Source organism: Hetaerina americana, unplaced genomic scaffold, assembly GCF_022747635.1.
Source record: "Hetaerina americana unplaced genomic scaffold, ioHetAmer1.1.p SCAF_1, whole genome shotgun sequence".
NCBI classification, from domain to species: domain Eukaryota; kingdom Metazoa; phylum Arthropoda; class Insecta; order Odonata; family Calopterygidae; genus Hetaerina; species Hetaerina americana.
Window position 1 is genome coordinate 11223124 of NW_027286069.1, and position 15998 is coordinate 11239121.

The 15998-nt window shown below is 36.9% G+C and overlaps 2 protein-coding genes across 4 annotated transcripts in view; both read left to right on the forward strand.

Moving 5' to 3' along the window:
• Positions 1–1272: 1272 nt before the first annotated feature.
• LOC139688117 (peptidyl-prolyl cis-trans isomerase B) lies at positions 1273–9437 on the forward strand. Its single transcript, XM_071585548.1, has 4 exons — positions 1273–1523; positions 1607–1814; positions 1894–2078; positions 7273–9437. Exons 1-4 carry the CDS (start codon positions 1359–1361, stop codon positions 7405–7407), a joined length of 693 nt encoding a protein of 230 aa, XP_071441649.1. The 5' UTR covers positions 1273–1358; the 3' UTR covers positions 7408–9437.
• A 5086-nt stretch (positions 9438–14523) lies between these two features.
• LOC139688040 (serine/threonine-protein kinase 11-interacting protein) overlaps positions 14524–15998 on the forward strand; it is a 41592-nt gene continuing 40117 nt past the window's right edge. For all 3 annotated transcript variants that reach the window (XR_011700724.1, XM_071585448.1, XM_071585457.1), the window contains exon 1: positions 14524–15440. Coding sequence is in view for 2 of the 3 variants with exons in the window: in XM_071585448.1 (XP_071441549.1) it covers positions 14693–15440 (748 nt within the window). In the remaining variant the exon portion in view is untranslated. The remainder of the gene's footprint in view (positions 15441–15998) is intronic.

A 15998-nucleotide genomic window follows, 5' to 3' on the forward strand; every position in this document is an offset into this window, starting at 1 on the left:
ACAATCAAACGAGTGACACCAACCAGATGAATCGTGAATTCTATAAATCATTAATGTAAAATTAACGTCTTTTAATGCATCAAGTGGCAGCAAAAAGAATGAAAGAGTACGTGATTCCTCTTAGCAGAATTGTAAGAATACTTCACGTTCCCCGGCATAATGACTAAAATAATCATCCAAATATTGTACAAGAGTTGAAATTGGTGATTCGTTTTAATGTGGGGGCACCTAATAGCACAGCCTTTAGCCTACTATAGCTATACTACACTCGGATATATAGGTATTTTGAACGTTGATTTATCCGAATGCTGCGGGAAAGTAAAGATTTCTTAATACCTCCTGCCCCGAACATATATGTGCACGTACGAATTCATGCTCTTGGTAGGGAACATAGTGAAGCTCTGTCCACGCTGTCGTGGAGCCTGACTTTTATTGTCCAGCATGTACTTATGAAAAAGGAAGGTATATATTGACAGTTGAAGAAGGCAACACAGGTATCGGCTAATACTATTGGGCGTATAATATTTTTAATATACAAAACAGTAGACCGTTCCGTTGCACTTTTTCAGCAGCCTACTAGGCTACGGTATGGTAAACTGTGCATTAACGATTTTTTGCTTCTGCTGGTTTCGCAGAAGCATGACGAAGAGCGTAAAAGTCATTGAGACTTTTCCATAAAATGGGAAAGAGCCGGGGCCAATGCCAACATGCAACTATATCGTATTGTTGGAATTTAGCACTGCTCTACCAACAACAATTAAAGGAAGTATTTTTGTAGTTTAGGTTGGCGATAAAATTACTGTGTATTAGCACAGTAGACTACTTGTAGTCTCAGAACTATGGTGGCGCGAAGGCCTAATCGCCTGGAGAAGAGGCGAGGAGAGCTAATTGTTGTGATTTCAAATCACAAATCTGAATGCCTTTGTAAAACACTATCTAGTTGAAATAATTAGACTATGTCCTCTTCTCCAATCCACAAAAATTTATTGGAATATGGAGTACATGTCACTCAATCAATAAGATAATTTTTAGCACTTGCTGTGCGTGCAATACAGAAAATTCTTATGTGATGTTATTCGTCATCTAGTCCTTTGAACAACATCGCGGTCATTCAGAACAATTAAAAGAAAGGGCGGATAGGTGCTCTTGACCAGTCACGCATTTACCGTCTTGGAAGAGTTTCATATTTTATCGTGTTGGTAACAGTGGTGCGATAGGTACGACAAATGCGATTGCATATTGTTCCTGCGATTCAACCAATCAGAGAATAACACGCATGGCTTTTTATGCCAGCGTAAGGATGAGAACGCGAATATATAAACGTAAGGGCCGGTCTAGCAGTAGACGTATGCTTATTTATGCGTGAGGTTTTAGTACTTAGCAACTTAGTTCAAAAGCTGAAAAAGATGGCAAAATCTCCACTTTGTTTTATTTTGTCATCTGTAGTGTTACTGTTTATTGTGGGGTTTGTATTTGTTAGTTCTGAAGACAAAGCGAAAAAAGGCCCGAAAGTTACAGATAAGGTAAATATTTCATCTCTGAAGGTAACTTAATTATCTTCAGAATTTTTCTATACGACCCAAATAAATTTTCATGTTTTATTTAGGTTTGGTTCGATTTGAAAATTGGTGATGACGATATTGGAAGAATAGAAATCGGACTCTTCGGTAAAACAGTTCCAAAAACTGTTAAGAACTTCATTGAGCTGGCTAAGAAACCTGAGGGTGAAGGCTATAAAGGCAGCAAATTTCATAGAATTATTAAGGATTTTATGATACAAGGAGGAGACTTTACCAAAGGAGATGGAACCGGGGGTAATTATATTAGTTTTCGATTATTAATATTGGTAAGTGAGTGCAGTACATTCACGAATCCTTTGGACTGAAATTTCAGGCAAGAGTATTTATGGAACGCGATTTGCAGACGAAAATTTCAAGCTGAAGCATTATGGTGCCGGATGGCTTTCAATGGCAAATGCTGGGAAAGATACCAACGGATCTCAATTTTTTATTACATCTAAACAAACCCCATGGCTTGATGGACGACACGTTGTCTTCGGGAAAGTTATAAAGGGAATGGTAAGTCTTATAAGATTTAAAGGGTTTAATTACTGTTGCTATGTCCGTCTCCAAGATGCAAGCTAGAAAATCATTATTTGAATGCGAAGAGCTTTATCCTTTTTACCGTCTGCAGTAAACAATTATTTTATGTCCTGAACTTGCGTCAGTGCTTTGAGACATTCCTAATAATTCAAAACTGTTCGAAATAAAGAGGGTAACCGAATGACCCTATAGTTTGATAAAGGAATGTAAGTTTAGCTGCTCTTATGGCTGGAAGTATTTCAATCTAGGAAGAAGGACTCTCAAAACTTAATAACTCATTGTAGGACACTTATGCGTTCTACATTTTGAATCGGTGCGTCTGAACAATGGTATGCCCCTGATTATATGCCGTGGGCAAGAAGATACGGCGGTCTTATTGTTGGGATTTTTGGCTTGAAGGCAACTCTTCCAAATTTTACCAACTTTTGTACGAGGTTTCGCCATGACCAATGTGACTCTCTATAGGAAATGTTATATACATTTAATTTTAATGTGAAATCATAATTGGGTAGTGTACCTGAGAATTGATGGGGATAGAAACATTATTCCTGATTACTACTTTTCGACTCGCCAGTTTTTTTATTCGGTGGTCCTCAGTCAGTTACATTCATATATTGTGTGTGTAGGGTTACAATAATTTTGATTTTATTGTTAAGGCAATTGTAATTGAAATGTAAGATTGAAATTGTGTAAGTATTGCAATTATTGCATCAAGAAATAATAATGGAACTAAATAAGAATATGAGATGTAACAACTAGGAACTCATCCCTCAAGGGTTGAGTGTTCCGCCCAGTAGCAGATGAGGGAGGGCCTCTGTGGTCATTATTCTTTTACCCCTGAGAAAATGTCATTAGTAAAGAGGAGAGAAGAGGAATATCACTGTGAAAATAGGAATGTTTAGATGATACTGTGGACAGGGAAGTTGGAAAATATCAAGCGAGAAGAAAGCAGAGCTGTAAACATGTTAGGTATAAGCATATCGTTGATTATTGGAGTTCGTGTGACAAAGTTATATATATAGCAGAGTTATGAGAGGTACTAGGTGCATTGAACATGGAACAGGTGATTAACAATATCATTGGTAGAAATAAGAGCAGACCAGATCAACCAAATGTTAATTCAGGTGTACATGCAAAAGCAGTCATATGGATTAAGTACTAGTAAGTGTATACTATTGGTTAGATGAATTAATGACAAGTGTACCTTAAAGCAAACACTTTAAAACAAACATTGTGATAGGGATTTAAATGTGATGGAAGGCAAAGGGAGAAATGAGAGTTAAGGAGAGTAAGGTTTATTAGATACGACCATGGGGAGAAAACTAGAAAGTTCTGCAGTTGGCATTATAGCTTAGTTATAATTAATACTGGTTTGAAAACCACTGTAGGTATTCATGGAAGTCACAGGAAAATGCAGGGAGATATTAGTTTAATTATATCATGGTTAGCTGCAGATTCAGCATAGCCAGATCATCTCACAAAGTACCCAGGAGCATATGCAGATTCAGATCACTGTATCATTTATTTTAAATTAAAGAGAATTAAGGAGGTAAGGTTCATAATGAAATTCAAAGTGGGGTGATGCAGGATTACCAGAAAGCAGTTGATGAGAATCTTGGCGAGGATAAAGGGATGGTACAATAGAAGAAAGATAGGAATATCTCAAGTAAGGAATTAAAAAGTCCATGAATGAAGTAGGAATAGCAAATAGAAAAAGGTTAAGGAAGCCATGGATTACAGAAGATATGATTAGGAAAATGGATGAAAGAAGGATATTGAAGAATGTGAACACAATTAGGGAGAAGAAAGTACAAAGAGCTAGTTAATATAAGGCAAGAGACTAATATGGGGGAAAGAGCAGTGCGAGGATATGTAGACAGAGATGACAGAGACAGTGAAATGCACTTGACAGGAAGGTGATGGACTCGGGATGTAAAATAGGATGTGTTGTTTACACAGTTAAGGATGTAAGTGGTAACATTCTGACAAGATGGAAAGCATATATACTCCTAGGTGTACTATTTGATAAGATAATATGCAAAGGGAATGTGATGTTGATAATGATAGCTTAGGACCCAAAATTTTGACTTTGAGATAGAAAAGATGTTAAAAGAAATTAAATACTTGCATGCTGTGGGAATAGATGCATCCCTGAAGAACTACTCAAGAATTTGGGAAAAGGAGGAAGATTTTTCATCAGTTCATTCACAGAATTTTTTGGAGAGGGATTTGGCTAGAAGCCTTAGTTTGACCAGTATTTATACCACCCAAAAAAAAAGAAAAGATAGCATTATGCAAAGTCTATGTTTGATTTTTGATTATAGTTCTATTTAGGATCCTAAACAAAAAAATTGAGAAGATAACATTTGAATACTTTGAGGTGTTCAGCTTGGGTTCAGAAATGAGGTCATCAGTAGAACGGAGTATAAACATATGACCAGGATATACTTGTGCTCTTCCCGGATTTTGAGAAGGCATTTGACAGATTGTTAATGATGATGTTGCAGAAAATAGGTGTAGTCCAGGGGGATAGATATTTTATTCAGTATGTGTACATGTCTCAGACTGAACAGATGCAGATAGTGGCAGGAGAATAGGATAGGGATATCAATTATCACTTGTTCTTTTTAACATACAGAGGAGATAGTATTCATGGTAAGAGACATTGAAAATAGGTGGAGAACAATTCAACTTGGTTAGCTATTGTGGATGATTAACAATTAGTTAGCCATAATGAATAATTTTAAGACAAAACTTTGTAACTCCACTTGAAAAATAAGTTTCTTGTGGCCTAGGTTTCACTTTGGTGCAGCAACTTCGGGCAAAGAAGTAAAATTTCAACAGGTTTATATAGATATACTACCTTGATCAAAAAGTTCCCGGAATAACCACCGTGTGGCGCTCCCATCGTTCCGATTTGAGTTCTGTTTTTTTTTGTTAAATTGGTACATCTGTTGTTGATATTCCCTTTAAATCTTAGTGTCATAACTTGACATTTGCAAAAGTTACGTAGCCAAGAGTACATCTATCTCTGTGTGTGTTGGCGATTTTTTACAATTGCAGAAATAGATTTAAATTTGCAACAACGAACTTGTATTAAATTTTGCGTAAAAAACAGATTTAGTGGCGCACGGACGTTGGAAATGTTGGAAAAGTGTTTCGGCAACGATTCTCTAAAAAAAACGGTCGTTTACCAGTGGCACGAGCGGTTCAGAAGTGGTCAATCGAAGATGATGAACGCAGTGGCAGACCATCGACATCGAAAGTCGGTGAAAAAATTGATAAAGTAAAAGAAATGTTGGTCAACAACCGCAAATTAACAATCAGAGAAATAGCGGAGGACTTGAACATTGCCTATGGATCCGCCCAAGACATTGTGGTTAATGATTTGGGTTTCCGTCGTGTAGCAGCAAAGTTGGTGCCAAAAGACCTCAATTTCATGCAAAAAAGAGACCGTGTTGACGTCGCAAAAGACATGATTTGCGAGGCTGAATCCGATCCCACATTCATCAAAAGGATCATTACTGGAAACGAGACGTGGGTTTATGAGTACGACACGCAATCCAGACATCAGGCAAGTGAATGGCGTTCACCAAATGAGCCGAGACCAAAAAAACCACGTCGTTTTCAGTCAAAAAAGAAGGCAATGCTGACGGTTTTCATGGATTACAACGGTGTAGTGCATCATGAATTTTTGCCAGAAGGCCAGACAGTAAACAAAGAGTATTATTTGGGCGTTATGAGACGTTTGCGTGAAGCAATTCGCCGAAAGAGACCAGAAATGTGGGCAGAAAACTCGTGGATTTTGCACCATGATAACGCACCGTCCCACAGTGCTATCATTATTCGTAATTTTTTGACGAAAAATGCAACAAATACCATCCAACAGCCACCGAATTCACCTGATTTGGCTCCCTGTGACTTCTTTCTGTTCAATCGAGTTAAAAAACCATTACGGGGAACGCGTTTTAGCAGCCGAGAGGAAGTAATGGAAAAATCGCAGGAAGCACTGATGGACATACCGAAAACCGAATATAAAAAATGTTTCGAGGATTGGATCAAGTGCTGGCATAAGTGTGTTGCAGTCGATGGGGATTACTTTGAAGGGGACAATATAGATTTAGATGAATAAACTTGTATTTTTAATTTTCTGAATAAATTCCGGGAACTTTTTGATCAAGGTAGTATGTCTGTGGGGGTAGGTTGGAGACTGGTAGAGGGATGGGTTGGATGTAAAGGGAAGGGTAGAATACCATCCATGGCCACGGATTTGTAATTTAGGGTCAAGGCAAGGGCGGGAAGGGGGAAATGGCAGAGTGGCTCATCGCGGGGGGTTGACTCTTCAGAACGCCCATTCATTTAGCCGCTCTGAGGAGAGGGGAGTGAGAGGAAAACCTGTCATTCACTCTTGAGTTTTCATAACAGTTCTTAAGAATTTCCATGTCATATGATTGGTAATAATAATCAAATTCTATTGTGCTGTAGCAATTGCACGAAAATATGCTTAGACATTCAATGTAACTCCTCCTGCCTCTTGTGTGGCTTGTGTATGTCCTGTTCTATGGGTGTTAACCACATATCCTAGGACCAATAAAAATGTTTGTTAATATTGGGTAAATCCCCTAAACATTTCTAAAAGTTGTGAAACTCTATCAGAGAGAATCCAATCACTTTCCTAAACAGCTGGAGTCAGGATAAGAATCTCTAAAAAAGTCATTTTAAGTGATAAAGACTTAAAGATAAAGAAAGTGACTTTCCATTATGGTAGCACCCTATCATGTGGAATGTACAAACATACAAGAAGAGTCTCCATTTATCCTAGTCCATTGCAAGTATCTCCTAATGTAATTCCATCCTTAGGAAAACTTTGGTTGATAGGGGTAAGAAAAAATTTTATCAAAAGAATCATTTATAACAGTTTTCATCTTAAATTAGGCTGAAATAATCAATATTTCAGGTGATCATCCATCCCCATTTTTTATGATGATTAATTTTACTACATGACAAAATTATCCTGGAAAGATTTTGGAGAACCTTGTTTTTGTGATCAATTCACAGCATTATCAGAATTCACTAATAATGTTGCCATTTATGAAAGTCTTGTGGGAAGTAATATTTGAAATTTTGACCTGGATAAGCTTATTTGCAATGAATTTGTCTTTTTCCGCAGGATGTGGTAAGGAAAATGGAGAAAACAACCACCGATAGCCGTGATCGTCCAGAGAAGGATGTTGTGATAGTGGATTGTGGAGCAGAAGAGCTTTCTGAGCCCTTCTCTGTCTCTCGTGATGATGCAACAGAGTGATTGTGTTTCAAAAGGTTTGATGCCATGTGTAGATATCGTACAAACTGAAAATAGGTGGCAAAGGACCTATTGATAATTAAAAAGGAATGTGTGCTTTTTATAACACAAATAGAGAAGATATTTCACTGTCATGCCATTTTGTATTGGTGATATATGTATCGCTCACAGTTGCACTTGCACTCCTGCATTAATTTTGAAATATTTTCAATGCAGTTTTAGTTTGTGCTAACCTGTAATTTATCATAGACTTGTAAGTGAACTTAAATGATATTTAACATTTTACTGGGGCCTACTCATTTCTTGTAGGTGTGTATGTTTGGGTGTAAAATTTGTAATTTTTATACATACTTAGCGTAAAATCAGACCTTCAATAAATTTCACCTGAGATTAATCAAATATTTAATATGGTGTCATCGTACATTTATTAACCTAGAAATGCTGGTTAAAGTTGAAATGTTAAATTAAATTTCAGAGTTCCTGAAAAAGGTTGTGAGGAATGTAATTTTTTTGAATCATATAATTAATATATGCTGTTTCATTTTGGCTATGTGTGAGTGGTAGAATTGAAGTGCTTCGATATATCAATTCTGGTACTCCAGGTTTGCATGGTGGGTCACCAGGGATCCTTGAAAACTGTAAATGGGAAAACCCTTTAAATTATCCTGAATAAGAACCTGGGTTTTGGTAGAATTAATGGTATTTTACCGAAAAGGTAAAGGTTATTTTACCAGAAAGGTAGTGGAGAGTGAAGGAGAAAATGACAAAGGAAGAATGCATTTCTTCATTTAAAATTAATTAAAAAGTAATCTGGCTATTTTTTTAAACCATGTTTTCAATATGTTTTGTATTCTACTAGAATCTACTTGAAGGATTTATTCTATGAGAATTGTGCACCACTTTTGTTATTCAAAGCAGCGTTTGTGCTGTTAATCAGGCTGATTTTTACACTGCAAAACAACTGCTTATATTTACTGCTGCTCTACTACTGAGTATTAATTGTGAGGTTCTTATTTTGAGTGAGAAAAACTACTGTAGATAATTACTCCATGATAGGAATGGTTTTTTACACTAATGATATGTGCCTACAGATATTATTCTTGATTATCAAGTAGGTATAGAATATTTTTCAATGAGTGAAAGCGTTTTAAACTCTTTTAAGAATCGGTTTATAAACAGTTGATTTTCAAGGAAATATTAATTCCTAGCCGGGAAATGGTGACTAAATATTCAAAGTAATAATGAAATTGCTTTATTAGTCTTTTATATATTTGTATTTATTTAGTTTGGATTGTCCATGCGTAGCTGTTGACCTAACACCCTCTGCCACACACCTTTGCGGCGGTATGTGGCATCATGGCACTGTTAACTTTTATCTAGGTGTTTAATTAAACTCTAATAAATGATTCCATATCTCCTCCAGAATTGGGAATTATAATTAGCTGAGCTGTCGAATTTTAAAAATTAATTTACTTATTCATTGTCTATGTTTAAATGGATACCTGGAAAATGCTGAAATTTGCTCGCCTAAATTTAGCAGTGTCGGTTGGATTACATCAGGAAGCATAAGTAGTCAACGTAGTATCACAAAACCTTGAAAAATGAATTTTTTTCTGAAAAAAAAAATGGAACTAGAAAACATCTTATTGCTGGCTACCTGGCTACCAGGATTAAGAAAAGATGGATAAGTTATGTAAATTGTGTTGGCAGGTATTTAGGACTATAAGGAAGGCTGTCATGTTTCGAAATTTAATATTTTCTTTCTAAGAATCACATATTTTGTAACTTTCAACGCTCAATAAAATTTTACATCCTGGCTACGCCATTCCCTAAATTGTACCCTAAATTACCTGCTAATTGTTGTCTATTATTGCCCACAATGATAGTATTGCTATATTTACATGCACATTGGTATAGTATTCTGGTCGAGAATAAATAATGTTCTCATTGGATTATGACAACCTTTTAAATTATTACCAAGTACACTTTCACTATGTATTATTTTTTCAAAAAATAAACACCAATCACAAATCCTTGTTTTCATCCAGCATAATTATTTCATAATTATTTGATGTGTTCCGGTTCATCAATTCCAAAATGGTTTTGTATTTGGAGACCAGAAGTGTCAGCAGTTAAAATTGTTAAGGTTCCCCTTTTATTGCTTCGTTAAGATGGGAAAAGGAGCGCTTCTAGGCTTGAAATGCCCACCATTTTCCTGGGTCTGGTGAAGAATGATGGAATACATATTCTTTCCCCAGGACCAAAGGAAGACTGTACTCCAATATTGTTTAGGTTGTTTAATCTACAAAAACTGTCATTTCAACTAACTGCCTCATCCCTGGTGGAATTTTAGCTGTGAAAGAATTTTCAGTAAATACATGTGTATGCCACTGATTAATATGTGACTAAAGAAATAGGATATGGCTCTGAAGGGAATTGCTTTTTATAAATGTATAATTAATTTAAATTTTACCTTTGCATTAGTTTTCTCTTTCTACTTTTCGTGATGCAGTGTCAACAAGTGTTTTGTTTTATGGCATTTATGGTCTTATTATTTGATGAAGTAACTGATATAAGTAAAAGTTTGATAGGGCCAAAGTTCATGTAAAATAACCATGGCTGAAACAATTTATTTGGTAGCCAAAAGGAATTGTTGACATCGGTTCGGATAAATAAATATGTGTTAGTGATCTTAGAGAATGCTCAAAGGAAAAATTCAAGGACTGACTGACTTAGTTCTCTCTCAAGGGAAGTTCCTTTATGTGGAGGGCAATGATTGAGAGTCTCAGTGAAGTATTTGAAACTCATTGATGTTTCTTCCTAAACATAATGTAAGAAATTGTTATGAACTTGTCAGCTCAATTGGTATAATATTTTTGTGGGCAGATAAAATAGTATCACAACTTCACTGGAAAAAGGACTGCACTCTTTTTAAGTTATATATTTTGGTCTGATTCTTTGACCTCTTGAATTTTGAACAATATAGATTTGACTGAATTGGAAGCAAGAATGCTTAGGTTGGTGTTAGAACAGACACCTCTGTGAAAGTAGTATGGCCTTTCGGTGAGGGCTCCCAAGTAAATGGTAAAGGTGAAAACTTGTTTAATTGTGGGAAAAGGATTTATGTTAATTGAATGCATAATGGAAGAATAACCTTATCTGTTAATTTTTATACATAGCGAGGAGGTGAATCCTGGAACTTCATAGCTTTTTTTGTATGTGATGTAAGAATTAAAAGAGAATTAATTAGTGGAATGTTATGAGGTTAATGAAAGTTGTGGAATGACTCCTATTTGTTGGCCTCACCAATAATCTGGCCAGAAAGATAAAAATTTAAAAGCAAATATGAGTAAAAGGTAAACCTAGACAACACATTTTTTTATAGAAATAATAAAAATTGCATAAGTTTCCCACCCAAGTGGGAATCAAACCAGCAACTTCTGGGTTAGCAGGTGGAGATGGTACCCTGCAGCAAACCAGGGTTGGCAATTACCTACCTATATGTGGGTGACAAGTTGTAAGTATTGTGAGAATATGTAAAAAATGCAAAAAGTGCTTGTATATATATGTTGTCATTTAAAAATTGGTGCTCCAAACGAGTGATGGAGTGTGTGTGAATTCTTCAATTTATATTTGCAAGATTTGACTCCCTCTGTTTGAAAGAAAGCAATAACTGTATGGATTATGATCACCATTCTCTACAGGGAGGTCTGCTTCAATAAGGGCCCTTAATTCCCTGGGAAGAAGCCCCATCAGACCAAACTCAAGTGCCTAAAATTAGATTAGAGTAATGAGATGTATTTGATTGTTTCTGGCTTAACTTCATAGAAGTTCATGTTCATTAAATGAAGAACACAATGTATCCCTCCACTTCTTTATTTTGGTACTATTAGTTTCAGCACTTCAGGTGTCATCATCAGATACAAATTAGTCAAGTGTCGGTCCATTTATATAACATTCATCTTGGAAAGGGGTGGGTGATAGAGGGGAGCAGGGAGGGGTAAGAGGTGGGGTTGTGATTGGCATTAAGGGGAGAGGGGTGATAAGCATCAGGAAAGGCGATTGGAGGGGTTTACAGTGGTGGGGGGAGGAGGGTAGGTCTTGAGTACTTTATTCCTCCCTTCATCCCGTCCAACATCCCTATCCTGTTCCTTCCCTTTCCTCGTTTGCCTAACATTCTCCCCTCAATTACAGTCTTCAGCATCCCACTGCCGGTCAATACCCCCTCCATCCACTTTTCCTGCCTCCATAGGATTTCTCCGAACAGACCCCTCTCTTCGCCCACCATACCAAGTACTTCTTCATTTGTTTTCTTCTCTGTCCATTTCACCTTCTCCATTCTTCTCCACACCCACATTTCAAAAGCCTCCAATCTACGTCTATCCTCATGCTTCAATGACCACGTTTCCGCACCGTACATAGCTACGCTCCATATCAAAGTTTTTACGAGTCTTTTCTTAACATCCTTACTCAAAGTCCCAGTCATCAACTCCCTCCTCCTTGTGAAAGCCTCTTTGCCTAGTGCAATTCTTCTCCTTATGTCCCTACTACTTAGACCGTGTTGGTCCAAAACACTACCGAGATACGTAAATTGTTCTACCTGCTCTAGTTTTTGCCCTCCTATTCTAATGTTTAGCTTAGCCTTTTTCTTTCTAGAAAATTGCATAACCTTTGTTTCATTAATATTGATTCCCATCTCATACCTGTTGCACTGAATTTTCAATTCACTCAGCAATGCTTGCAACCCCATGGCTGGCTGACAAACTAAAGCTTGGTCATCAGCAAACCTAACTGATTTTACAATTTTCCCGCCCACTTTCATTCCTACCTCCAGTTCTTCCCATGCCTCTTTAATCATTTCCTCTACATACAGGTTGAACAGCAACGGTGATAATGGGCTACCCTGCCTTACACCTCTTCCTAACACAGCCCATCCGGATTCCCCGTTCCCCACTCACACCGGAGCAGTCTGAAACATGTACAGGTTGCGGATTAGCCTCCTTTCCCTCCAATCTATTCATATTTTCTGCAATATGCTCATTAGTTTTTCCCAATTCACTCTATTAAACGCTTTTTCAAAATCTATGAAACAGGTAAATATCTCCTGGTTTTGTTCTATATTCCTTTCGATTAATAATCTCTTTACTGCAATGGCATCATGCGTACCTCTCCCCTTCTTAAACCCAAACTGATCATCCCCGAAGTAATCATTAGCCCTACTCTCTATCCTTTTGTTTATGACCCTGAGAACCACTTTAGCAGTGTGGGATATCAAACTTATTGTCCTGTAGTCCTCACATGATGTAGCCTTTACCTTTTTCGGAATAAATATATCTTAATTTTGTCCAATATGGTTGAAGAGATTCCCATTCGAGGAATTTAAGAAGCCTCATAAATAGAAATGCAAGTATGTTATTGAAGAAAGAAATATGTGCAGGTAGAGGGCAGTATGGAAAAAATTAATAAAAGGTAGAATATGCTTCCTGAAATAAAAGCAAAACAACCAAAACGCTGAAATTAATTAAATATTTTTACTTAGCCATCCTGGAAGCAAAAATGAAGGATGTTTCATATTATCTTGTTGCAATTAATTTTTTAATCTATTGTCCTCAGACCAGCTGCTGTCTATTACCTGTGGAGTTGATTCCCTTCGCAATCTTCAAGAGGCAATAGACGCATTCATGGACAGGCTACGTTTAGTTGTATAGGCAAAATAAGTTTTTCCCACTGAATTAACTACATTTTCCAAGTTTTCAATTGAGGAATGAAAGGCTGCTGTGCTTCATGAATTTGAACGAATTGAATATACGAAACTCCCGCAGTTACTAATCCCTCACACCATCTCTGTGTACTCTGGTAACTTGCGACAAGTAGCGCCTCTACGGTGGAAAAAGTTGAATAAGCAGACCGGAGTTCCAACCAGCCCACTTCCCTTGGATTTGCTCCGGGGGTTCTGGGCCATCTACCAAAAGATCCTCGAACTACCTGAAACACCGCTACTACAAAGTGTCCTATACTCCTCCTGGAATCAAGAGGCTCCAAACGGCGCCTTTTTCAAAAAGGGATAATGGAAGGTATAGTGCTTTCAGGTTTTCTATGAAATAATGGTTTTATCTAAATTCTTGGTCTCGCAAATGCACACGTGGCTGTACTATTGAAGTCTTCTGGATTTATTGTTAATGGTCAAGCTTTTTCCTTCGTATCTTATTTCTAACATGGATAAGAAGAAACGCTATGTCCTGAGTTGTCCGACCGTTGGGAGGAAGTTGTTTCCAATCTCCGTCAACAGGAACAGGTATGCAAATGTGACATTTTTTATTGTGTTGTAGAATTACTTCTCATGTATGTATGTACGCCGTGAAACGAGGTTCAGCGAATTTCATTGTGCACATTAACAATTATATTTATATAATTTATAGAAAGCTTTCCCCTTTCAATGAAAGAACTGGTGACTGGCTGGCTGGAAATTCTATTTTTCCTTCTTTTATATTCCTAATCAATCCATTGTACCTCAATGGATGTCCAATCCATCTATTTCTTCTTTGCCGTAGAGCTCTCCATATGGCCTTGTCCTCTTCTGAGCTTCTATATACTTCCTCGTTCCTTACTTTGTCTGTCCATTTAATCTTCAGCATTCTCGTCCAGCACCATGTTTCAAATGCTTCTATTCTTTGCTGGTCCACTTCTCCAATTTTCCAAGTCTCGGAACCATACAGCTCCATGCTCCACACGAAAGTCTTAACAAATTACTTCCATGTTTCCAGCCTTAAGTTTATTAAGCTGTTATAGTAAGGCCAAAACCCACTCTGACTTTATTTCCTAGGTTTATAGGGCAGCAACGTGACGTTAGGTAATTCTTCAGGGACTAAGAATTTCCCTCGCTTGGCTCTTATCACGTTATTAAACAGAAATAAAATTTAAATATAAATTAATTTTGTATTCCCGGCAAAACGTTTCGGTACCGCGATCACTGCGTTATCTATGAACCGGTCTCAAACTACGAAAGCTAAACACCGCCGATTTACAGTAAAGACTTTTACTCGGAAACCGGCCTCTACTTGTTTTCAAAAACTATGAGACGGAGTTTCAGTCCCCTTGTGAACAAGGGTCTGACAACGTCGGAATGGAACGCCCATCGCGTTCCTATCCCTTAGGTTAACAATATCTTCTAATACATTAAGTTTGATATGGAGCTTGAGGGAAAGAGCAGGCTGTCGTGATTTGATGTGTGTGTCGTAAAAAAACCAGAGATGATGTGATTATTTTGCGTCAATTTTCAGTTGGTAAGATGGAATCTAGTACTTTTCAAGCTACCACAATGAGAGACATACTCAGGATGGCAACATTATTGCGTGACAAGGGTGATAGGTTGCTAAATTTTTCTGCCAAACTTACATTGACTTTGGACTTTTTGATTAAACTTAATGAAGCATTCGATATGATTGTAGAAAATGTTGATACATCGCATTTTCAAGTTATCAACACGAACAACTCGTCTATTGAGTTGATTCACGATTTACAGTTTCTTCATGACTTCGTTCAAAAAATATCCGGACTGCGACTGTGGAATAGAAACAAGATTCCTCTTTCTTCTGTCCGCATAGAAAAGTTTAGGTCTCTCGAATACCTTGAACTCCATGGTGTTACAGTGATGAATATTAAGCTATGGTGCATGAGGGATAAACTTAAATCGTTGATCTGTACTCATTGCGATTTGCAAGACATAAAAGACTTATTGGCTCCAGAGGAAGATATTGAGGCTTCTGATGAAGACAATTGGTGTCTTCTCAAGGAAGTTTTTTTGTCTTTTAATGATTTAAAGACTTTAGGACGTGCTCTTATGTACGCACCAAGACTAAAATTATTGGATCTAAGTCACAATTGTTTAACTGACATATCTGCTCTCAGCCTGTGCGCGGAATACTTAGAATATCTAAATGTTTCATACAATAGACTACAATCAATTCCAGTTATTTCACACGGTACCAAACTGAAAGCCATAATAGCCAGTGATAATCAATTGAGAGATATTGAAGGTAAGAAATATATTACTATATTCTCATGTATTTTTTAAAAATTGTAAGTTCTTCTACAGGTTGAGTCTTCGCTGTAAATTCCTTTTTTTCTATAATGGATATAGAGTTTTTAATGCCTTATAAAGCTTGCATGGTGTAAAAAAGTAAAATTTAAATTGCAATTAGACATGAAAAAACTACTATCATATTTTTGTAATTTTCTCCATTAGGTTGGAAGAATGGAGAGAGGAAAAGTATGAAAATACAAGCGGTGTCTGGTCTTATTTGTTATCTGTAGCTATATAGGACTTTTTCTCAGAAATTTCTTCTAAGTCCTATGATAATGTAGAACTTGTTAATGAGAAAGTATTGGTTGGCACCATACTTATTACATATTAGTTAACGTAGTAACTAGCTGGTTATCTCCTTACATTTTGCAAGTTTTGTAACTGATTTTCAGACTATAGTTGCTCATGTCGACTGAATGGGGTTGTATGCTCACTCTCTGCCTAAATCTGCACATCCAGTTTCATATTTGTTGGCTGTGGCTATGATGGGTGGCTGACAGTTGTGTAATTT